Source organism: Nipponia nippon, unplaced genomic scaffold (genome assembly GCF_047370975.1).
Source record: "Nipponia nippon isolate SJK-2023a ecotype South Korea unplaced genomic scaffold, ASM4737097v1 scaffold_19, whole genome shotgun sequence".
Lineage (NCBI taxonomy): Eukaryota > Metazoa > Chordata > Aves > Pelecaniformes > Threskiornithidae > Nipponia > Nipponia nippon.
Genome location: NW_028262335.1, coordinates 9,621,402 through 9,646,320, shown reverse-complemented (window position 1 = coordinate 9,646,320; position 24,919 = coordinate 9,621,402). Strand labels below are relative to the sequence as shown.

General features: G+C 43.7%; 2 protein-coding genes across 17 annotated transcripts in view; both read right to left on the bottom strand.

Annotated features, from left to right (window-relative positions):
• The window catches only part of PER3 (period circadian regulator 3), a 47,076-nt gene extending 27,892 nt beyond the window's left edge, over positions 1–19,184 (bottom strand). For 4 of the 16 annotated variants that reach the window (XR_015704361.1, XR_015704360.1, XM_087755608.1 and 1 more), the window contains exons 1-22: positions 18,674–19,184; positions 17,988–18,386; positions 16,653–16,804; positions 16,156–16,199; positions 15,945–16,040; positions 14,873–15,074; positions 13,764–13,812; positions 13,102–13,244; positions 12,639–12,717; positions 11,808–11,914; positions 11,388–11,544; positions 10,318–10,423; positions 9,759–9,884; positions 8,883–9,009; positions 7,645–7,789; positions 6,917–7,044; positions 6,265–6,468; positions 5,369–5,620; positions 4,084–4,820; positions 2,801–2,978; positions 2,039–2,219; positions 1,264–1,414 (exon numbers count right to left, since the gene is read on the bottom strand). Coding sequence is in view for 12 of the 16 variants with exons in the window: in XM_087755608.1 (XP_087611734.1) it covers positions 1,264–1,414; positions 2,039–2,219; positions 2,801–2,978; positions 4,084–4,820; positions 5,369–5,620; positions 6,265–6,468; positions 6,917–7,044; positions 7,645–7,789; positions 8,883–9,009; positions 9,759–9,884; positions 10,318–10,423; positions 11,388–11,544; positions 11,808–11,914; positions 12,639–12,717; positions 13,102–13,244; positions 13,764–13,812; positions 14,873–15,074; positions 15,945–16,040; positions 16,156–16,199; positions 16,653–16,804; positions 17,988–18,277 (3,654 nt within the window). In the remaining 4 variants the exon portion in view is untranslated. Of the gene's footprint in view, positions 1–1,263; positions 1,449–2,038; positions 2,220–2,800; positions 2,979–3,392; positions 3,625–4,083; positions 4,821–5,368; positions 5,621–6,264; positions 6,469–6,916; positions 7,045–7,644; positions 7,790–8,882; positions 9,010–9,758; positions 9,885–10,317; positions 10,424–11,387; positions 11,545–11,807; positions 11,915–12,638; positions 12,718–13,101; positions 13,245–13,763; positions 13,813–14,872; positions 15,075–15,944; positions 16,061–16,144; positions 16,200–16,652; positions 16,805–17,987; positions 18,387–18,673 lie in introns of those variants that run through there. The other 12 variants (XM_087755609.1, XM_087755617.1, XM_087755610.1 and 9 more) reach the window with 12 other exon arrangements.
• A 230-nt stretch (positions 19,185–19,414) lies between these two features.
• VAMP3 (vesicle associated membrane protein 3) lies at positions 19,415–23,746 on the bottom strand. Its single transcript, XM_087755628.1, has 5 exons — positions 23,620–23,746; positions 22,039–22,120; positions 21,170–21,328; positions 20,416–20,467; positions 19,415–19,619 (listed from the first exon to the last, which is right to left on the bottom strand). Coding segments are annotated over exons 1-5 (315 nt in total). The 5' UTR covers positions 23,622–23,746; the 3' UTR covers positions 19,415–19,599.
• Between the last annotated feature and the right edge of the window lie 1,173 nt (positions 23,747–24,919).

Genomic DNA, 24,919 nt, shown 5'->3' with positions numbered 1-24,919 from the left:
AAAAGGCTGACATGCCCAAGTGTATTGATAGACCAGATTTTTCTTGTTCTTGAGAAATGGTACGATATTGAAATAAAGTGTTAAAACAGAAATCCTGCATTTCTTTCTACTGTCGGAAGCCTGGTTGCATTTGCAAAATGACAATCTGTATTAGAAACATGACCTACTGCTTTGGAACAGCTTTAGCACCTTAGATAGCAAATATTTGTATTTGCATCTCATAACGTTTGAGATGTAAACATTCAACAGAATTTTCTGTGAGATCACTGGACATCATTGTTATCTGAATCAAACACGTGGTCTTAACCACAATAGGACACACAAGATTTTTATCAACAAGGTATTAGGAAAACAAAGACTAATTTTCTGGTCTTGTTCCAGAGCCAAGGACATAGATTTCTCAGTTTTTTCTGCTCTAAGAATAAATACCACAGCTCAGAATACAACATTGGAAAATACTAGCACATAGAGCATACACTGCTATAACAGACATTAGATTTTTCTGCTGCGTGAGTACACGAATGCAGCCCACTCTGCCTTGAGATTTTCTGTACAACTCATCATTGGAACTCTAGATCTCTGTGGGACTAGTTCTGCCTTGCTCTTTTCTTCTCCATAGCACCTGGGAGCACTTTAAACTGATTAGGACATTCTCTAACACATACTAAGATAAATCAGAAGTAGTTTATCAGAGTGCCCAAGAGTTATACCAGATCAAATAATCAGGCATAAGATACCAAAATTCTTAAAGAATGAATCCACCTACAAAAAGCCAGCTATTTTTGTGTTTCTTACTATATGCCTGAACCTCCTCTGTGATTATGAGCATTTTTCAGCTTGCTGAATGCACTTGCTCTAATCTTCACTAATGTTCCAATGTTACATGCTATTCAATCATGGCAGCAATCAACTTTATGAGAAAAAGAGCAAAAGATCTAACACCAACAGAAAAACCACCACTAGATATGGACTCTTATGCGAGTGTGTGACACTATTCCCATTCATCCAACAGTGTGACTGAAGGAACTTTGTTAGAGGTGGTTCCTACACAGAATTTGCATAACTTGCAAAAAAATGTAATGGAGAGACCTGTATTTTGACATTTCTCATCTGGCTAGCATACTCGAGCTGATTTCCTTCTTATATTTACAAGTAATAACCATCAGTGACCCCAGCACTATAAGATTGCATTGGTTAGAAATGGCACTGCCTCTGGCTGGCTAAGGCATGAATAAGGTGCTGATTCCTTTTGCAGCTCCTTACTTGGGTGCTGATTTGCAGTGGGACAGTCTGGGTCCGGATCCACGTATGCACCTCTGCAAGCTCCTTCTTTTGCCCATCCGTAAACCAAGGCTGCTGCTTTTGCATGACTGTCAGCTTCTCCAGATCCTCCTTTAAAACTTCCTCTTTAACTCTGCAGGTAACAGATACCTGTGAACACAGCTGTACTAAATGAAGCAAGGCAGGCACTGATTATCATCACATTGGGAGAGCCTCTTCACCAGTATCTATGGCTGAAGTCTAGACAGCATCAGCCATTGAAAAGTAACTATGTTTTATCTTACTTGCTTTGTAAGGCTTCTTTCAACACTGGTCTAACTGTCAGGGTTTTCTCATTGTCATTTTTGTTAGGGTTTTTGGGGTGTTTGGTGTGGGGTTTTTTGCTTTATTGTTTTGTGTGGTTTTTTTTTTAAATATGGAATCTCATTACAAATTATATATAAGCTAATTGCAAGCAACTTGCAAATAACATGTAAGTATTTTTACCCCTTTATGTATTCAAAGTACAGGACAATAACCAATCCTCTTAACACATCAGCAAAAAGGTTACATGTTACCATATTTTAACTGATGGGGGAAATGGGAGAATAAAAACAGACAAAAGGAAATAACCAGGGCATAAAATCCACAAACAGTAAATTAATACACCTTCTTGGAGCTTCATTGGTATGTGCACTGTTTCCATGGTCTCATTTTAATTCTACAGTTCTATACACAATTCCAAACCACATGTCAGAAATTGTTGATGTTTTTCAACCTGTTAGGCATTTGGTAAGTCATTAGAACTCGCTCAGGTGTGTGATCCATCATCACCCAGGCTGACTCATGTTTGAATTTATGAGCTGTCCCTTTTCCTTCTGGTTCCTGATTTTTCTCTTCCTTGGAAGCTTCAGAAGAATCGTTACTGGCAAAATACTTGCTGCTTTTGCCACTACCTGCTGAGAATTACCATGAAAAAAAATGAATGCAGATGCCCGAGAAATGCTAGTAATTCAGCACAAAAAGTGAAAGAACACCAGTGTATTCTTGCGAGCTAGTTCTGTAATACAAACACAGGTACTCCCAAGATGATTGCTCTAGCAAGTGATTATTACCTACTGAGAATTTAAAGATAAAGTGCATTCTATTAGGTTAGTCAAGATCTCCAAAGCTCTATTTACTCTTCTCAAAATTAATTGGCTCAATTTCTCTGCTTCTGTTTCAAGAGGTCCTGCTCTAGGCAGATGTACCTTTATTCAAACAAGATGTAAGCCAGTATCTAATACAGAGAAAAGTGATAATGAGCAAAACGAAAGTGTGACTTACAGGTTAAAGGAATAGCTTCTTACATTCCCATTTCCAACTACAGTGACTGAAACAAACTTGGCTTTAAACACTGAAAGTTGATGAACAGTAAAGACTACAGATCCTCTTACTCGGATCTCCCATTCCCACTACAGTATCTTGTTATGAATTACCAACACGTCAGAAAGCCCTCTAGCACCAAAGCACCAAACATCCCCATCTTGAACTTCCCTACCTGTGCCACAACCAGAAGTCTCATTGGAGCCAGAGCCTAAAGAACCAGATAAAGCTGATCCACTGCCTGACGCTGCTGAACCTGTACGCGACTGGGAGTCCTCATACAGCGAGTGGTCAGTAAATTCACCAGAAGCACAATGGCTAGCACTGTTACCACTATCTTCTGGATCATTGTCCTGAAGACAAAAATCAAAACAAACACATCCATGGAAGTCACTTTAAGTTTGAAAAAGGAAGTCTGTGCATTTACTGAATTTGTCACATGTTGACTAAGTTCTCATATCAATTCAATAGGTTTGGAGTTTCTAGTTCTGAAAATGAATGGCGGTCTAGAACTCAGGATAACAGTCTTCATGGGTGAAATCAAGAAGCATCTGGATTCTAGTTTACTGGTTTCTGCTGTAGATCCTTCCCCACTGGGTCAAGATATTGTACTGTTGCATTAAGTTAATATTTTCTGCTGACAAGAGAGCAGGAGTCAGTTCCCTTCACGTCCTGTTACATGGCATGAAGCAGCCACACACATCAAGCAATGGTGCACTACAGGGAAAATGAGAGAATCTGCCCCTGATTCATTATGTGACACTCACTGCTTCAGCAGCTACAGGTACACCAACTCCCCTTTCAGGACCCTACCCTGCAGTTTCAGCTGATCCAGCCTTTCCAGCCCAATCTGGATGCAGGAGCCAACATTTTTTCCTTGCCTGCAGAGCTCAGATTCCTGCCTCTGAGTTTACCGCGGAAGTTGGAGAGGCCTTTTCTATGCCCGTGTATGGAAACCGACCCACACGGATCCCTGTTCTTCGTTCATTAGCTGCATCCCTGGGAGACAGAGGGAGTAATTAGAAGCGTATCTTCCCTTTGTTTTGGTTCTCCACAGAGACTGTGGGACTGGGTGAAAAAGGATGCGAATTGCGCAGTGCTAACCAAGTTCCACATGCATAAAAGCCCCAAACCCCAAATTCCTGCCGACAATTTAATTGAAAAGGCTGCTGCCAAAATGCTGAGCAAAAGCGGCTTGTGGCAGCCTAGACCAGAAGGTTTCTGTCATTTGCTAAATGCCAACACTGTACTGTTACAAGTTCCCATGGGTGCAAGTATAAACAGCTTTCTCCGCCTCCTGTGCTATTTGTGCCCTGCAGTCTACATAGCACAGCCACTGGAAAAAGCAGCTAACAAGATCTGGTGACCCGGAAACACAGATCATCATCACTGGTTTTGGTGACTGAACGCCATGATAGTCAGAGTTTCTCCTGTACATTAAAAATTCGTGTTACTTACACATTTAGCTTCTGGACGTGCTTTAACATCAGTACTAATGGAAAGCTCCATAGGTTTCGGCAGCTCTTCTTGAAGCAAATTCAGCTGAAGTGGGGAGCTGCTCCGCGAGCTGCTCAGCAGTAGGGCCTGGTCACGCTGGCCCTCTTGCTGGTCCTCCATGGATGTGGCGGAAGAGGCTGGAAAGGGCTGATCCACAGAGTGCGGTGCTATTGGTGATGGAGCAGGAGGAGGGGGAGCTGGAGGTAGTGTAGTGCATGGATATGAAGAGGGGGGATAAACATACTGAGGGCTAGGAAGAAAGACATATTGAGGCATCTGAGCATACATGGGGAAACTCTGAAAAAATACAGCCATAAACATGCCTACGTTTGGGGGATAAAGTGCTGGGCATGACTGTGCTTCACAGCATAGCTGTGATGATGGCATGGACTCAGGTGTTAACGAGTGAAGGGCAAGCTCCTCTCCTACAGAAGAGGCTGGAAAACTAGATACTGGATCCGAACAGACAGGCAATCCCATAGGAGGAAGGACATTCATACTGGAGGAGCTCAGACAGGACACCTCTGAGGGAGAGAATGACTGTTTCTGAATTGTTCTCTTCTCACATGGAAGACTATTTCTATTTTTACTAGAAGAGTGGCTATCTGAGGACTGTCTCTGAGGTTTCTGGCGCTTGAATCTTCCATGTTTGCCTTTTTTACAGCTAGCTGGGCTCATCTGCTTTGAAGGGGAATCTCCTAAGGAGGAAGAAAAATAGACACATTCACTGAAATGACAGACCTAGGGGGAAATAGAAAAAAAGAAAGAATGGAGAGAAAAAAAAAAAAAGAGAGAAGAGAGGAATAACATCCACATAATTGAGTGTAGATTATTCGGAGAGCTGACTTTCCTCTCGATAATTCTTCCATACACTACAGTGATGGATTTGCTGACATATCTACAATATCTTCCTTCATGTCATCAGTGTTCTTATCAACCATTTTGGCTTACCCCAATCAGATCTTTCACATTACTCCAAGGGGAGGCAATAAACTACTTGGGATTTGCAGGGTTTATTGCAATAATTATCTGCTTTGTAAAAAGTCTAAGATAGTGACATCCAAGATGGAACAGACCTTCTGTGTGGGCAATGCTGTTGTCAAGCCTTGGCAGTTCAAAGGAAGTATTCTGTTTGCAGCCATAGTAAGACACTTGCTAAATCATACAAAGGAGACCCAGACTCCACTGCTAGGTTGGTCTTTGTAAGTCATCTAGTAAGTCTTTAGTTTTCAAAGCTGCTGCCTACCTTGGCCACAGGAATGTCTGTTGTTACTTCTGCTCCCCTGTTGAAGGTAAGTCCTAAATGGAGAGAGCAAGATCCTCTGGCGGAACTTGTCAACGTAGTTCTGCTCCTCCTTTTGAGTGTGGGCTGACAATGTCTCTTTTGTTAGCCCAACTGGCTTTAAGTCCTCGGGTACCGCAGTGAGACTCTGAGCATTCACAGGAAGCAGCTCAATTTGTTCACTTCCAACAGTAGTATCCTCCATTGTAGTCACTTCTTTGAAGAGGGAAGAAAATAAATCACTCACTCTTTGCTCTGGCCTTCTGGTGTGAACTCCCACAACACCCCGAGGGTTACACAGAAAACAGTCCCATCTGAGCTACCGAGGAGATACAGGCTGCAGAGGCGGGGGGAGAAAACACCCTTTTCACTCAAATATAATTACACTAGCATCAGCTGAGCAAATTACTCCACATGGTCTGGAAAACTTCAAATTCACTTTGAAGTTACAGAGGCACTTCTTTTGTCATACTTTCTTAGTACAATAGCAGTTAAATACTCATTTTTATGCTTCTTTCTGCATTAAAATGAAGTAACATTGGCCCATTAGTCATTTTTATTTTAATCCTCAGTGGCCAAAAGCACATTGTTGTGTTTGAGATGTATGTGATGAAGTTAAACGGGAAAGGAAATACTGCACTCTGTTAAAACTAGGTTTTAGTAAAATACTGTAAAAGTTTCCAGGCTAAAGTTTTCTTCACAGTATCCCTAAAAGTACCTTAATTATATTTAAGAATTCATATTCATGAGAACGTATCTCAAATGGGCAAAAATTTTTCACTGTGTACTTCAGTCTGGAAACATTGTATAAATTTAAAAATCAGTGAGTCAAGTCAGTGTTTTGCAAGTGTGAACAGTACCTGATTCAGGGTGCGGGACATGCACTATAGTGCTGCTGTAACTGCACTGGCTGGTGACAGACACCACACTTGGAGCCTTGTTGGACAGGGTCAGGTCTGCCAGAGGAGCTCCCACTATGCCTGCAGTTGCCTGGTCTTTCAGTGTCTCTTCTCGATCAGCAGATATTGGAGTTTGGGAATTAATTGCTGAAAGGATAGCAGTATCTATTGGTAAATGACAAAGTTTCCACATGGAATTTCATTCCAAGCACTATGCTCTCAATTCATCAAGTCCGACTGGTTCAGAAACAAACAGTAACTATGCAGGCTATTAAATAAGACAGTCTTATATACAAATAAATGTAACATTCATATGCCAGCGCAACATCAGCACATACTAAACATGGCAACAGAAGGTTCATTTAGCAACAACAAACAATAGTTCTTTTGATGCATTCTACGTTCAAAGACTTACAATTAAGCATAAGCTACAATATTAAGATCTAGACAAGGTAAGCAAATATTTACCACATAAACAAAACATTTGTGCTGTTAGCGTGACAACAATTTAAAAAGTGGACATAAACCTTGGAACGTACAACAGAGGCATATAAAAAACAAAATACATCAGTTGTTGCAGTTCTGTTATGACTGTCAGTATACTTTGTGTTACCTTCCAACGCCTCAACTTCCTGCTGACTTTGCTGGACTTGCTTGTCATCTTCTGAAGAGGACGATGATGTATTTGCAGAAGATTTACATTTCCTTTTCAATGCTGGAATACTGCAGCTCTCTAGATATCTGAAATAAAAGCATATGACAGGAAGCTCTCCCTACTGTGTGTTTTTTCTCCATTTGGAGAGACAAACATTTGAACAATCCAAACCGGAGACCCAGGGGTTGTTAACTAGTATGTTAAATTCACTGCAGGAAGCTCTGGACACATATCTGCTTTCCAAGGAGTATTTTAAATAAAATCAATCAATTACTCTTCAAAAAAAAAAAAAAAGACTGGGTTAAAAAATACCGGAATTTTATAAGTTATATCAACTTTCTGTTTTATATGGATGTTCTCAAAGTGTATATTGAGAAGACATTGACATATTATGCCCATCGACATTATCTTGAACTCCTATTGCACCAATAGCGGAACTAGCAGAAGGCAAACATCAATAGTTGCAAACAGAATCTTAGGCCCTAAATTATTCCTTACTGTATAATTCAGATGGACTGAGTACTGGGATGGATTGCCCAGAGAGGCAGACAGCTTTACAAACAATCCCAAATTTATCTCACAACTCAAAACCCAGACAGTTTAGACCAATGCAAACTGCTTGGATATTTACCTTCCACCCATTAATCTTAAACTTGTATCACTAAAATCGCTTCATAGTTTATTACCTGATGATACTATCAACACAATTGATCTGCTGATAGGAAGGAACACGTGGAGTCTTCTTTGAATCATCATAAAATGAGTTGCCTGGTTCTTCTGTGCTATCACTTCTCAACGTCTGAAGAAAACAGGAAGCAGCGTGCCTCTTCCCTAGCAAAGAAGAAATCCTCAGACTCCTCTCAAAGGCATCATAAACACTACCCCCACCAAGACACACACACACACATATATATATGCACACACTGGGATACATATATATCCTACAGGGATATATAGCCTATGACAGCACAGCTCTCATTACTAAGTTATTCTGCATTTTCATCTCGATTCACATGTTTTGAGGCAAGGGAGGGAGAAGGGGAAAGAATGCCTAAAAATAAATAAAAAACCCCCAAAACCCACACATAACACCTTAAACATCCACTCAGAACAACTAGTAAACACAAAAAAAACAGCATAGGAAAAAAATATTGTATTTAAATTGTAAACAAAGCTGCAATTAATATTACTCTTCTCTCAATTTATACATCACAGAATCTAACTTGTTATTTAACAGTAATTTACAGCGTTTTATAGCATAGATACGCTGGTCAGAGTAGTATCAACATTCACAGTGCAGTCATTAAGAAGACTAGGAGTTAATTATAACTCTCAGAGAGAGTATCACAGTGCAAAATGCTTTAATACAAATTCCTATGACATTTGAGGAAGCATCCACTTTTCGCCATATATTTGTGCTAGGTACTAACCACAAATAATGTGCATTAGCATAATATTAAGCACTCAGTAACTAAACCACTACTTCTGTGGGAAGTGGGGCAGTGTTTTCCAACCTATGGATTGTTTCTGAGAGTCCACATAAAGTAAATAAGGGAAGCTTCCATAGTAGACTTATACTCGCTACAAGCAAGCCCGCATTTTCACTAGAAAATGATAGAATAAAAAAACGTAGGAGTCTATTAACCTAGAAAGAGACAGATACGTTCCTCCATATCTCAGGGAGCAATTAGAATGTTATTGCACCTGCTGAGGTTTTTTTTTGGGGTGGGTTTTGGGTTTTGTTTGGTTGGTTTTTGATTTAAAAACAAAACAAAACAACAAAAACAACAAACACACACACCAAAACACTTCCCACATTTAAGCCATGCTAAAATGCTATCTTAAGTTCTTCAGCATAACACCAGCTAGCCAAACTCACGACTACAGATGTGCAGGAGTTCACGTTACCTTTACATTAGCTCACCTCCTAGCATTTCTGAGCTCACAGCCTGTTCATTTCCATTCTGTGGCTTGCTCCTTGAAGCAATATACAGCTGCTGTCCCAGATTCTTTATTCGGTTGACATCTGCACAAACTTGTTGCAATGTCATCTTGAGATATGTAAAAATGTGAAGTCAGAATAAAATTAATAAAAAGAGGCCATAGGAGACTGTTAAGATGGGCTCGGGTTCTTGTATTCTCCAAACTGAAAGGGAGTAGACTGTCAGCCTAAGCCTGGTATCTACTGGTATTTGTAAATTTAATGAATCTAATTATCATGGTTAATTTAATTAAATTAACTCTGATAAAGCTCGAACAGCCTCAACATGTTTTAATATGATGCAAGCCTTGAGAGTGGGAATAAGCTGATGACTTACCCAGGAGCTTCACAAAGAAATTAGGTAATTGCAATGCTTGTTTTAGGACAGCACTGTTTCCACTCTCTTCTATAGTAGTCTACACTGTACCTCTAGTGTCCTTTTTAAAACAAAACAGAAAATCCCAAGCAAACAGAAACCCCTCCACATGCATCAATCCTTTTTCTGGTTGCACGGTTCTTCCACTTTTCTTCCTCAGTCCACTGGTTCTTTAAGAAGGCCAACCTTAAGCAAGTCTTCAATTTACTTTAGTGAACTACCATAGTAGTTATCTGCTCATTTTAGTCAGCAAAATTAAGAGCAAAAAACAAAAGCCAGTATTCAATAATTGACCAATTTAAGTACATTTAGCTTGAACATAGCTGTATCTTCCCACTTCAGTAAAATCCATGATGAGTAGTGCATATGTACACAGTAAAAATTTTCATTTTTAAAACTATATTTTTACTACTCTGCAGGCAGTGACACATTTATAGACTTACTGGTTCCTGTATTTCCTCTGCACAATTCCCATTGGAGTCACTTGAAGATGCTATGCTGATATAGTGCTCATAAGAGCCATTGCTTCCAAGGCTTCCATAACCACTGGAAACATTGCTGTGAACTGGCTGTATGAGGGGAAAAAAAAATCGTAATTAAAAAAGTCATCCTTTTAGAGAACAAAAAGAAGGGAACAACACACTTTGCAACACAGAACTTTAAGTAAACAAAGAAAATTAAGTGAAAAGTCAGTATTGCTCTAGGCTCTACCACTTCCTTGGGAAAAATTCTCTACCACGCTTCAAGCTGTTTCAGGGTGCACATTTATCTTTCAACATAGAGACTTGGCAAATGTGTCAAACAAAGTATTTTTTTCTAATCAGGTGGGCTACCCAGAGCCATATTTTTAATGCTGTCACACAAGCCTGTCTCCATTTAGAACTTTCCTTTTAGACCTTTTAAAAGATCACCCCCAAAGGACTCTGCTAAACCAACTCAAATTTCCTTAGCCTCTCATTCAGAAGGCCAGCCAGTGTTTTGAAATTCTTTCATCTTCTTTACCTGCAGAAGCAGCTTGTAAATTTGTCCTTGCAATTCTCTTATCTCTTTCTCAACGTTGCTTGTTTCTTTACTTCTTGCAGCAAAAACATCTTCATTCAGAGGGCTTCTGGAGAGAGCCAACAAAATTTCACTATTAATTTTAATTTGGTGAAGAAAAGGCAGCTATAAACAGAGTCAGAACAGATTCTTTTTTTAATCATTGTTTTATTTTGACTGCTTTGCTGAATCAACACAAAGGGATGTCATCTGTTCCACTAGCAGCTCTGCTAGGGTAGCGGGGCAGTGCTATGAGAGCAGTGCTTCATGTGAAGCCCCAGGGAAGTCAATACACCAGCATAGTGACAAGAGTTAAGGTTGACAAGCACCTATGCCTCTGCCTCCTTCACTCAGAAGACAAATTCACACCCCATAAAATCTTGAATAAAAGATCACTTTGAAAAGTCAAAAGGCCATCCCAAAAAGCCATTTCCTAGAAAAGAAACTAGGTAAGAGGTAGGCAGTCATATTTCCAAATCTCTTGGAAACTAAGGAAAAACGTCTGAAAAATTAACTTGCACATTCAATACTAATTGCTTTTTTAAAAGAGGTTACCTTGGTAAATATTTAGATTCTTCTGGAACATTCACTTGATGCAGAAAACAAGCCAAAAATTATTTTGGCTACATGTCTGTCAATTAATGTCTTTTTTTTGTGAGCCAATCATGAATGAATGTCAACTAGTTATTTGTTAAAGTGATCTACTTTTTATGTTGCATTTACTCAGCTTGTCTAAAACTGATATTTTGATTTAGACATGTCCATTGTCATGGTATTTGGACATCAACCATGTGCAAAAACATATGCTTAAAAAAAGCTGGCTTTGCCTTTTACTTCAAAGTAATTTACTTGCTTTCATACTTAATAAACAAGACTAATGCTGTTTCGAAGGAATGGTCTGCAAGACAGATGCTAGGTAGTTATCAAAGACTGCAGGAGCAACATTACGTCTCTAGTTCAGTACTGAGACTGTTTTGTTTTGCAGAGTATTCAATGAAAAGTACTTTAATAGATCAATTCTACAACTGACTTACGTTCGGACTTTGTGTCGGCCAATGATGAACACTACTTTCCTGCTCCAAGGATTCACAAAACTGGACCAGCTGGTATCCAGTATGACATAATCCCCATTTTGAGTACAAAATCTAATAGGCAAATGTTCAAAAGGGGGTTGGCCAGCAAATTTCAGGACTGAAAAAAAAAAACCAAACAAAAAAACCCAATCAATAAACAAGGTTTAGTTTATGTTATGACACAGTAGTGCAAGCACAAACACTAACAACTGGGATCCTTTAAAACTTTGGGTTTGAATTTGCTTTGATCTCAAACTGGTTGCTTTAATTTATTAATTCATTCATTTTTGTCTGGACTGCAGATCAGTCACCTGTCAAGCAATATGATAATGAAAGAATGTTAAAACTGGTAGAAATTCCTCTTACAGCAACTGTACTTACTTTTCCGGTGAATGGCAATCATCAAAGGACGATCTTCTGGGTGCAAATACATCAGTATGGATGTTCCAATTAAATCTTGAGGTAAGTAACCCAACAAAGGCACTGCTCTGAAACCCAAACACATTATCACTGATTACAATATAGTTTTGAGTATTTACATCCTTAACGTTTGCTTGTCAGCGAAGTCCCCATGCACAATCTACAATGGCATGAACTAAGGCTCCAGAACACTTTCCAGCCCATCAAATAATCCTCCAGTGCAATGCAGACGTGTAAATACCAATGACAAATATCTCTGTGCCTGGAGATCTAACAGGTTTTCACATTTGCAGGCAGTTTTGTGCTTGTCTATATGCAAAGAAAAAAAAAAAAGAAAAAGGGACGTTGAAGAAACAGGTCACAGGCAAAATGTCAGTAAGAAATCTGACATGGATGCTGCAACGTGTGTTGTAAAAACACTCTTCTGCTTTCCAGGAGACAGCTTTAGTCTGGCCAAATTTATTTGAACGCAGCTCAGTACAGCTGCATCTCCACACTGTGACCCCCAGAGCTTTGCATTGTGTGGGATTCCACTGTCTGTGTTACCACAGGTCCCCATTCCCCTGGATAACGAAAACTGACGGCAGTTCTGTTTAATTCACATTTTAAGTCAACAAAGGAGATTATGCTAGATGTTTTTCCGTGAGCGGACTAACACAAAACTACTTTGTTTAATTAACTATTGCCAACTGAACAGTTCAACTACTTTACTTGGATCTCCAGCTGCATCACCAAAGGATTTTTTGCTGCCTCTCCATACACATCTCACAGGTCTTAAGTCTCAAATCTCACCTGTCATCTATCTCAAGGAAAACACATCCAGGGGTGTGAGTGGTGGTGAAGATTCTTTTATCCATAGGAATTCGAGGAGCTAATAGAAAGATAAATATTTACTGAAACAAAATATGCACTAAGACAGAAAATCTAACCATTACTTTTGCTCATGATAGAGAGTTACTGGCTCCTGAACTTTTTAATTGTTCACTGCTTTCTGACCAGTAACTTATAGAAACATTACAAATTTTTAGGAGCTACAGACATCTCTCAAATATAAAAATAGTGAGAAGAGGTCAAATGCTTCGGGGCCTTGCAAAGAAGGCACAGATGCTCTGGATTCGCATGCATGCACACACACACAAACTGGAAGTTACATGGGTGAGACTACCCAAGCACGAGTTCTAAACAAACGAAGCGGACTTTCATATACTGCATTTTCCTGTTGGCTTGTTTTTTTCACTGGAGTCTCCTGACTTGCCTTCATATCCAGAGTGAATTTTCTCAGCCAAAGCTAAGCAGCAGGATTCTGCGTCCACATGGACAGAAGTACACACATGGACCAAGTACGGGGTGATTCGGAAGGGGTAACAACGCGTTTCTTGTTCTTGATCTTTACCACCCCTGAGGAAAAGTAAAAGGGATTAACGCACTGCTTTCAAGACTCAGATGCTTTACACCAGGGCTGAGAGCCCTGCACAGAGAAGTTATGCTGAGTGCACAGACCCAGATAATCAGAATCTCCTGAGGTCCTACGCACACTCCCTTGCAATCCAAGGCCAACACACTCAGCAATACTGATCTTGCTCCCCTTAAAACCATGTAGGTGTTTTGCCTCCAATACTTGCATTCAGAGGCTGTTCTAGAAATGCCATCACTCTAACGGTTAAAGGCCACCTTCTAATTCTCAGTCCAAATGTATTCATGAGAACCACTCATTTGGTCTTGCGCTCACCTTCAAGTTAAACAGTTATTTTTCTGTTTGTTGTTTATTCTGTACCATTTTTAGGAAAAAAAAAAAAAAACAAACCTGTCTCAAGTTTTGTTTCACTGACCTACATAAGCAAGACTCCTCCACTCTTTGCCCAGTGTTGTACCCTTTGCCCAGCCTTCACAAACATAAAACAGTAATAATGTACTTGCCTGATCCTGCAGAAAAAGGATTTCACCTGGGCATATTCATACAGAGAAGCTAATAAGAAGAACATACGTTGAAAGTATCAGTTAATATCCTTAAAAAGGCCACACCTATCAGAACTATTTTAAACTCAGAATTCTCCAGCCTTTCTGAGCAAGGCCAAAGTCTCACAACCTGCTCTTTCTTAGCTACTGAATTAGCTGTTCAACAGTCTGCTCCCATCTCAAATGCTCTCTCTCTTCGCCAGCCCACTCACTCTTGGAGAAATGGCTGACCTGGAACTAAAGTCAGAGGAAACACATATGATCTAAAAAACTCCTTTCCCCAGTGCATCACTATGGACAGGAAAGGCAAGAATTCCTGGCTTTATGAGCCATGTACCGAAAACCATACACAGCCAAGAGTTATGGAGAGAGGAGAATTCAGTAACAGTTCACAGCAAGAAAATAACAGCTCCTTAGGGGTGCTACTGCTCTGCTGGGTAGGCAAATGACTGGCTTCCAAGTTGTGGAATCCCTGGCACGTTAGCAGCCTCTGATGTCTCACATTCTTTGGTAGCAAGGATTTTGGACTTCCCAGCTCTGATGCCAAAACAGCCCCATGGCTAGGTGGGCACAAGGCACGGCCTTAGCATGCGAGCTACACTTGAACTGCTCACAAATAACAGAGGACTCAAAAGTCACCAGTTAGGCACATCCAGCACTAAATAGCAAGTCAGTTTAAAATTTGGGTTCAGTGAGCTATGTTCACAGCAGGCTGCAAGTGGACCATACAGACAAAGCACCTAAACAACCGTAAGATGTAGATTAAACAACTTTAAGCTCCCAATTAGACCTTTAGTTTTTTTTTTAAAAAGCAGCATTATTTGGAATGAGTAAGATGGTACACAAAACAACGAAGTATCTGCCTTTTACTTACCCCAAGTAAGAGTTAAGCCTCTAGGAGACTAGCTAGGACTAGCTGCATAGCTACCTAAGTTTTCAAAGTGGAAAGGGAATTAAGTGTGGCCTATGTATATTGCTAGCATAAACATTTAAAATGAACAATTATTCTAGCCTCATTCTGCAAAGACAGAAAGACACATAAAGCATTTAAGAGCATTGCCAAGTCCCACCTGTTTGACTTTCCATGTTCCAAAGTGGCAGGTGGGACTGATCGGTGTGTGTGTAGAACACACTTATATCCTGAGGGACAAGCAGCTCTACAAACCGGGAGGAGTCCAACACTTTCTTCTTATAGTTTAGAATGGATGCTGCCTGCTCAGAAATATGCATTATGCGCCCAGAAAGCAAGGAAAACACAGCCACAAAGGTGTCCTGGAAAACAAACATTGTTAAAGGCAATCCTCCCCCAATACATGGTAGCAATATTGTAAGGATAAAAACAAAACAGAACAAAACAAAAACAACCCCAAAACAAACCAACCAACCCAAAACCACCACACACCACAACCTAAGACAGAGGTTCAAAAATCAGTTCTTAAGTTAGCGTCCCATTAAAGTTGTGTGTGAGCTACTACAATCTCCAATGCTATAGTAGCTTACTCATGATTTACAAATGATAGTAAGACTGCAATATCAAAACCGAAACAGATTACAGTGATGCTTGCCATTGTCCAGAATGACTGGTTATCACTCCACACACTTCTCCCCAAATTTGAGTATTCACCACAATTCCACATACAAAAATATTCTGAGAACTTTTCAAGTAGAAAGCATTTGCAATATTTCTGATATTCTCAAGAAATATTCTTTCCTTTGAAGCAGAGACAGAAAGCATGACTTATACTGCAAACCAAGAAAAAAAATAAAACCAGGAGTACAAATAGAAACCAAAGTCCGTCACAACTATGGACTCGATCAGCTTTGAAAACATTGTGCTAAGTCTGTCTCAAGAGATTACTAGGCTGCAAATGAATTCTCAAATAAGACTCTCAAAGAGATATTTGTTGCTTCTGGCAAAAAAACCAAAAATATGTATTTCTTCACTGATTGCTGTTGAGTACCCTGCGTCAGCACAGATAAGAAGTAGTCTTGATCTACCTTTAAAAATACAAAGGCCTGTCTGGCTAAAACGTAAAGGCTTTTCAATTTTACGCATTCTGTTACCACAGAACAACATAAGGAGTATAAATAGAGAGTGAAATGGCAAGTGACAAACTTCTTGAGCGTGCCTGAATTCCTTACAGTGTTTTTTGGAGTGTGTTCAGATGCAACTGCCACCAACTCTTCTATGCTGTATGTCATCACATCTGTCTGAAACACTCTTCGGTCATTCAGAGCCTGGAAAAAGTCATTGTTTGCTAATTGGAAGGAAAAAAAAAACAGGAAAAGCAAAACAAACACAAGGAAGTCAGTAAGGAGACTATTTTGAAAGTATTTCTTACAGCCCTCGTACTTTTGTCATCTTTTTGGTGAAGTCCAAGGTGAGGTGAGGAAGGTCTGTGTAGTGACAAAAGAAAAAGGAATACTGATTATGCTATTGGAGTGACCTATTTATGTTACAGAAAACGAGCATGAGGAAGTAGAAAGGACAGAATATGATGGCAAAAGAACCATTTTATCTACTTATTTCTGTTGGAAAACACAGACTATCCAATAGTTTTTCAAAGTGGGACAGGAATGCTGTTTTTTCAATGTACACAGAAAATTATTAGAGGGCACCTATCAGCTATAGGATTCTGAAGGAAAGAGAAGCAGTAGGTGGACATTTCAATAGAAAAGATAACATAATTATTTAAAAAAAAAACCCAAACCACAGTGCTTCAGAAAGTCAATTGTTTGTAGGATAACTGGAATGCTTTCATTTGTTTTAATGTTATTTGTTGCCAGACATGCCTATTCAAACCAAGCTGCTGTATAGCTTCTATGATTCCAGATTTTTTCCACACATACCCTGGATCTGTTGGACACACTGCAAGGCATAGTTGAGAGCACTGATGGTACTGGGCTTGCTGGAACTCCTTTTCTCTTCAGGCAAACACCTTTTCATTTCTTGGATCATCATCATCAGATCTCTGTGAGACTGGCTCCAATTCAGCTGCTCACTGCAAAGTAGAGGTTAAACTTTATCGGAGACTTCTGGTATAGGAGCTTCTTTTCTGTAACTAATTAAAATTATTCACTAAATTACCATTTTATGGGCTTGGCTGCAGAGTCACAGGATATCCAGAAATGTCCTAATGCTCATTCACTGTATTTCCTGTTGTATCTTTCTCACTTCTTTGCTACTTAATCTTTTCTCCTCTACCTTCCTCCTTTCCAACTCCAACATCTCATGGATGGCAAAGCCACATCATAACCAATCTGTTTGCTAAGATGCTTAGCAACTAAAAATAAGCTGATGTCTACTCTAGATTTTCTAAATCTCACTAGTACTAAAATAATGAATAGATACTGATTCTTTATGTATAGAAGTCTTTCTAGCCTTGAAGTCTGCATCTGATTATAAGCACTTCAGGAAAACGCGAGGTCCTCAAAATACACCTGATACAAAGATTTTGGTCCTCATGTGATTTGGTAGTCTTCGTTATACTTTTAACAGAGTTGTCGGCCTCAACAGCTGCAAGGTTATTAACAAGCAAAATCTCCCTCTTCTTACTTTTGCTTATTTCACTGACTGAAAAATAAGCAGTCAATATCCTCAAAACACAGATTGATTCTAATCCTACAGACGAGATATGAACACTGTTATTTTAAATAACTTTTGTCCACCTGGCATTTTTATTAGTATCATACTCTTTACTATACAAATCACTTAATAAGTTCAAGTATTGCATGTTAACTTTAGGTGCCAGTTCAACATTGCATATATTATAGCTCTTTTTTAATTAAAAAAAAAGCACATCTTTGAATTTCTTTGAATTTCTGAACTTTGGGGAAAAATATTGTTAAAATAATTTCTGCTTTACTACTGCTAAATGCAGTCTTTAGATTAAGTATATATAGAAGCCACAAAAGGGTCAATGACGTATCTAGATCAGCCAATCTAAGAACGAGGCAAACAGCTTAGGAGGAACCACGCAATCTAATCCACATTCAAGATCATTATAAACGTGACAGTTTGCGATTCAGGCAAGCCTCCTTGGTGTACTGAAGCCAGCGAGCCCCGAGAAGAACTCTGGATCGCAGTTACACCAGGTCCTTGACTCCGACTTTAGCTCTCTACTTAAGTTAAGCACATCAATTCAAGCAGCAGGACAATCCCTTCTAGACGCTGTCACGAGTTACCTGTTAACTTTGCTTTGCCTCATGAAACTTCCAGCTGAACAGCCGTTTGACTCACAGCTGCAGAAAGCAGTTCTGCTGGAGGCTGGCCCGTTAAACTGTTTCGTGCTGGAGCTGGTTCCCGTACACGTCGCGCAACGCCAGCCCGCGTCCCCCCGCCGCTCTGCGCCCCGCCGCCCCCAGCCGGCAGCGCTGGACGCCTCCTCTCGCTCCTCCCCGGCCCCCGCAGAGGCAGCCGGTGACCGACTCGCGCCGTGTTCCGAGCTGCCGCCTCCGAGTTTGCCCGCGTCCATCTCTGATCCGCGCAACACTACAACGCGGGGGCCTCGACCGCCCCGGCCTGGCTCCTCAGCACGTCCGGACCCTCGACCTTCGGTACCGGAGACGGGTCTCGCGGGTCTTCTGCAGGAAAAACAAAACACCGCCTCGAGGGAGCGCGGGAGGAGCAAGCCCGCCCCTCGCCACTGAGCCGGCCGGTCGCTTGGGCTGGGTCTCGCTCTCCTGCGCTACTCTCCGGCACGCACCCCCCCCTTCTTACGGGCGGGCAGCGCCCTCGGCTCGCAGGAGCAAGCGCCGGCGCGGGTTTCACTCGAGACCCCAGCTGCTCCGGGGCGGCCGCCGCTTCGCCTTCCCGCCCCCTCCGAGCCCCCCCGCAGGGCCGCGCCTCTCCCGCCGCCCCCGGGCCCTACCTGCTCCGGGCAGGGAGGGACGCGCCAGCGCCGCCGGGGAGCGCGGGCGCCGAGCGGGCCGCCGCAGGCCGCCGCGCCCCCGCCTCAGCGCCGTTACGTAACGGCGGCCGCACGCGGCAGCCCCGCTCCCACACGCCTCGGCCACGTGCGCCGCGGCGCGCACCGCCCCGGACAGAGAGGAGGAGGCGGAGGCAGGGCCAGAGCTTGATTTTATTGGAGGAGAGGGCGCGCGGCGGGGCGGGACCAGCGGCCGCGGGGGCGCCGCCGCGCCCCTCACGCGCCGCCACACGCAGCCCCCGTGACCGCGCCTGCCCCGCCGCCACGTGCGGCGCCGCCCCCAGGCGGAGAGCGGCCGACAGCGGGGCCCGGCGCGGCGCCTCGGTCTTCGGCGGAGCCTCCGCGGGAAGGGCGCGGCGGGGCAGCTCCCGCTGCGGCTCCTCCCCGGCAGAGACAGCGACGCGGCGCCCGTGCGCGCTCGGCGTGAGCGAGGGCCTCGCTGCTCGCAGGCTCTGCCGCCGCTAGGAACTGCCGGTTCACCGGGGGAGAGCGCGGGGCGGCGGCGCTCCCAGCAAGGCACAGGTCAGCACGCGGAGCCCCCGCGACGGCACCGAGGAGGGGCAGGCAGGCAAGGAGGATGGAGGATACATCCCACAACCGTTACAGCGTCAACAGTGGAAATTCTAGAGCCAAATCCTCCTCACCAGCTCTATGCCCCAGTTTATCAAGGCACTGTGGAAGTGGTTGGCTGTGCTTGTTAGTAATTTATGACAGGAGTGTCTTAAGGCAACCAGGTAAAGTTAGCTAACATTTCAGTAATCAAAACAGTTTTGCTTTAAACAGCAGTAAACAGGCTGAAAGTACAGCAGGTTTGAAGTGGAGAAGCTGAAGATGGGCACCTTCAGTTGATTTGAGTTTCTTCTCGTAACTCATGAAGTCACACTCCAGACTACAAAAAGAAGACAAAAGTTGGACAAAGGATAGTCTCTTACAGCCCCTCGCCACAATGATCCTGCATTTTAAGAATTGAAGAGACTAGAGATAGGCAAAGAAGGATTTAAGAGTCTCCCATGTTGGTTTTCCTAGTTGTGGTTTTCCTTTGTGCTTGCACACTGATGTTTCTCACCCAGGACTATGTATCTGTTGCCAATGGTTACTGTGGCATTTGTCACTGTATTATAGCACAAACTTCAATGTTGTCCTCCAATGAAATACTTGGGAATTACATGAGAATTCAAACCAAAGACTGAACTATATGCTCCTGGCTTGCTATCCTGACCCAACATTAGCATCACTTCACCCAGTGGCAAAGTCTCTGCTTGAAAAAAGCCCACCTACTATGGCAGTGCACTTGGAACTGCCACACTGAAAAGGATTCATCTAGCAAGAAGCTGGGGCAGATGAAAACCAGTCCTCAGACAAGGGAGGCATATGGTATTTCTCCTTACACTTCTGCAACATGCAGCTGTAGAAACCAGGAACAACCTTGGGTTTTTAAGTCCTGGCCATCTTCACTTTCACCTGTTTCACTCTGCACAGGTGCCTGAGACTCAGCTAGCAGAGCTCCCACAGGGGTCACAGTTTACCACTCACTGCAGGCAATGGTTGTTAAAGCAGTCACTGCTATTTCGAATTCATGTTGTATGTATTCTCATTTGAGTATCCTGGCTTTATTTAAACTATACCAGTGAATTAACACCATCTATTCCAACTCTATGAGAAATCCCCATTTTGGTGAAACTTACCAATAATGATGATGATGATAATGAGAACAACAGCTATCAATATTGCCCACATCTGTGAAAAAAGCCATACAACACTTACTACAAACCATGCAGCAGCATTAACTGGCCTTGAGGGTACAGGAAAGCAGCCCCTGCAAGGTACTTCTGCACCATGTGCTAGATCTAACACGGCAAGCAAAACTTCCTCAGTAAGCAAGCTTGATCCACCATTACCACTCAGAGATGGCAGGCTGTGCACACAGGCAAAGCAGACTGTCAGGTTCTTTTCCATTGTGGCTCCATGCAAAGCCTATCTCAGGTGACTATACAATGAGGAGTAAAGAACTATTAAATATCATTTCTACTCTTACCCTATACTACATCTTTCACTGTCTCTGTTGCTGACCAAAGAAGATTCCAACCTTTGCCAACAGCTACAAGTACAGGAGCCTGAGTGAACTCCTTCTAAAACTTCCCGCACATTAACTCAACCTATGCATTTTTGGCCTTTTTCTTCCTGTTCCCCAAAGCCTCAGATTACTGAGGTGTTCCCCTCTGGCCATTACCATCTTTTAGAGAAGGCCTCGCGTCAAGCAGCATGGCTGGTAATTCAGCTCTTGGTTACTTCACCTAACCACTATGCCATGTTTTAAAAATAGATGCTATAACTTAAATAACATTGGCTAAAGTAACTTCTGCTTCTGCCTTTTGAGATGCCAACTGTAATAGTGTTAGCTGCAATACTGCACAGTGTAAGTATACAAGCCACGGTTACCTTACAGTTCTTCCACCAATACTTTCTTTTCAGCTTGGCTGCACTGGTCTCAAACTGGGAAGCTCCTGCTTGCAGTGCATCAGCACGGTCATCCAACTCTGACAGCTTCTGATCTCGCTCCAATACCTTGTCCACATTCACTCTCATGATGTCAACAACCTACATCAGTTTAATGCTTACAGTAAGTTATCAATCATACCACCCACTGTGGAGCTTAACTGCAGGCAACAGATAGCAACACATGATACTCTTAATGTTCTCTTCTCAGAAGTAAGAGCTATTGCCTTTTAGTATATCCAGTCATAAGCTTAAACTAAACCATAAAATTCCCCTGCGGCTGGAAGCCCCTAATACCTACTTTAAGATGTCAGTAGTGCCAGTTGTGCTGGCATTCCCTTAATCCTGGGAAATAATTCCTGACTTGCTTCAGAAAGAGTTGAGGCATATAAACATGATAGTCAACCATGTGTCAAAAAACACTGTTGGTAGCCAGCCTGGCTTTTGGACTCCCCAGGAATCTGGACATGTCATATTTAGTGGTCAGCCTTCATTGTTACTGATGAGAGAAAGGCTTGTTCTCTGTAAGAACAAAGGTTTTTATCTTTACTTATGCCAAATCCTCAAGCACCAACTTTGCAGCTAATGTTTGGACATTGATAACTTCTCTCTACTTCCCCACTCCAGCTGAATGGATTTTCTTTTTTTTAAACCTTTGCAAGAGTTAAGATTACACAAGTATAACAAAGCAAGCTGAATGATACTAGGGATCCCATATAATGAAGGGGAAACTGCTTTGGCCAAAATATCCCTTTAGTTATATAGGTTTCCTGAAAGAAAATGATTACACTGCTATCAGACTAGACTTTTACCTCATCTACTTGGTGTTGAGTCTGCTGAAGACGACGATTACTGCCAGCAGCCGCATTTGAGCTTCCAGTGCTACTGGCTGACCTGCAGTAAAGAAAGTCATTGTTATTCTGTTTAGCTTTTGATAGGCTGTAGTTTTGGTTTTAAGTGGATATGCTTAGAGTACACAAGTTATCCGATATTCCTGAAAACAGGGAACTTTTATCCTTGGAATAAACACGGGGCAGTTTCCTACTGGAGAAGTGATGTTTTAACAGCTGACAACAGGTGTAAATCATGCAGCATCCCAACATCTTGCCAACAAAATGCTCGTTGTGGTAAAAGATGGCAGTGGCTTGCTAATACTATAGTTTACAATGAGGCATATGACAACTCCTACAATGGTTCATAGGTTTCAAACATTCAAGAACTTGGGCTCAGGAGTGCTCTTGTTTTCCAATATGAGCACAAATACTAAGCTTCAAGCTACAGTAGTTTACAAACAATTAAATACAGAAACTTAATGGTTATTCTAACTATGTGCTCTTCCAGTGGTTGCCTCTGTCTCTATTCTTTTAAAACAGCTGACATGGAGCAAGACAAAGCACAAGAAGGAAAAAGCATTCAGCATATACAACAATTTACCTCTGGTCAGCTTTGAATTCATAACCTCAGGCAGTCGAGTTCCTCTTACCAGCTGTAACACTGCATCTTTGTAACGGATGCAAGAGCCTATGTACATACTTCTCACACCCCTTTCACTCCTTTACCAAGTGTTTGTTCCATATCTCTAGAACTAGCTGTACTCAATTTGCTTTTCCATGTTTTCATTTCTTCTGCATCAGAAGCACATACTGTTTAGTGCATCCTGATACTCAAAAGAGCTGCATCTAAGTATTGGCCGTATTTACACATTTGCACATTGACTTCTAATTTACATTTAGCGAGAACAAATGCATACATGCACAACAAGCAAACCAGAAAGCCTATGACAAGGCTCAAGAGGGGTCCGTGTATAACACAATATAACTGCTCCTCTGTTTTGGCACTTAAGTCGCCCTTTCATACTGTTTCACTGCTGTTCCCAGACTGAAGAGTCTCGGAAATGAGACCTCTTCCTGAGAGCAGAGGTTCCAAACACAACAACACACCAGTCACCAGAAAGCTCGCTCTCAGTGCTCTCGCTACGTGGGCGGTGCTTTCAGAGAGACGCCTAGGGCTGGCAGAACTCCGCCTAGGTGGCCACAGAGCCACCAGAACAGGGCAGCCCGCCCGAGCAGAAGCCCAACGCCCTGGTACCCGGCCCGAGCGGCAGCTCAGGGCGTGCGGCCCGAGTGACGGCCAGGCTCGGCCTCCCGCCACCGGCCGCGCCCCGCGACTCCACACACAGCCGCTCCCGGAATCCCCGCCCGCGGGCGGCACCGTCCCAGGGGCACCCAGCCGCCACCGGCCGGGCCGCTCCCGTTGCGCAGTAGGCCTGCCCCTGCTCCCGCCGCCACCGCCCGCCTGGGCGCGGCTGCCTCGGCCGGGCCGGGCCCGCCGACGCTCCCCGGCTTCCCCGCCGGCGGGCGTCCCCCCCGAGGCGCGCCGCGGCCCGCACTCACATCCTGCCGGCGGGGGTCGGACCGCTGCACGACGAGATGGTCCGGGCGGCTCCCAACGGGAAGTGCGCACAGCCCCGGCGGCGCCCAGGATGTGACGACAGACCCGGGCGGGACCTGGGAGGGGCCAGGGCGCCCCGGGGCGGGGCCTGGGGAACCACGCCTCCAAGGGGCGGTGCAGGGGTGAACCACGCCCCCAACAGGGGCGTTGCTCGGAGGCCACGCCCCCGGAGCGGGGCGGGGGCCGCGAGCGCGAGGTGCGGCCGCTGCGGGGTGGGGGGGGGGCTGTCACCGCCGCGTCAGGCGCCGCGGGGGGGGGGGGGGGGGGCCTCTCGCCACCCCTCGCCCCCCACCCCCGTTTCAGTCCCACAGCGCCCTGAGGGGAGCTGGCCCCGGGCAGGCGGGCGTTAACGGGGCAATACACGAGGGAGCTGGGGCCAGGCCGCCCGGTGAGGGCTGCGGGCGGGAACGTGGGCTTGGACGCGACTGTGGCAGGACTTGGTGGGCCGGGCCTGAGGCGCGGGCGGGCCGGGGGAGATCTGAGGAGAGGGCTCCCCACGCCCCCCCGCCCCGGCTCCCCTCCGCTGCAGTGATTCGGTGGTGTTGCTGTGTCGGCTCTTCACCCCCCACTTGCTCTCAGCCAGTTTCTGGGCAGGACATGGCCTGCTGCTCTGGCCATCTTTTGTGTGTTAATGTGCCTTGGTGTACATTTCAGGGCTGCTGCCTGTGTGTGTGTGTGAGTGAGCGAGACCCCTGTTCCCTCTGATAGCACCCTCAGAAGTGATGCGATTACATTGCCTTACTAGCAAACAGTTGGCCTGAACTGCTGGATCCATGTGGTGATTTTGAGATAGCATTGTGCTTATACAGTGGGAAAAGTCTGCATGCTGCTTTTTTTTAAAATCATATCCATATGTGTCTTGCATCACCTGAGGGCAAGTGAATGATGCGGAAGGGTGAAGGCCTGCCAAGGTAGGCAGGTTTGTTCCTATCTCTCTTGCTGGTTGGGAAGCGCTCTTGGCATGACCTAAGCCCAGAAGTGCACCTGGGCTCATTGCTCAGAGACCTAGCAGGGGTTATGTCTATACTGGGCCTGGCTGGGATGGAGTTGATGTTCTTCATCACGGCCTGTACGGTGCTGTCTTTTTGATTTGTGACCAAAACAGTGTTGATAACACACTGATGTTTTGGCTGTTGCTCCACAGTGCTTGCATGGCATCAAGGCCTTCTCTGTTTCGCACGCGTAGGCTGGGGGTGGGTGAGAGGCTGGAAGGGGACACAGCTGGGACAGCTGTGCCAAACA

Coding starts and splice junctions, on each gene's coding strand:
- VAMP3 (XM_087755628.1), bottom strand. Junction 21,329..22,038: donor CTCAACACCAAGTAGATGAG/GTAAAAGTCTAG, acceptor AAACTGATGTAG/GTTGTTGACATCATGAGAGT. Junction 19,620..20,415: donor TATCATCATCATCATTATTG/GTAAGTTTCACC, acceptor TTCTTTTTGTAG/TCTGGAGTGTGACTTCATGA.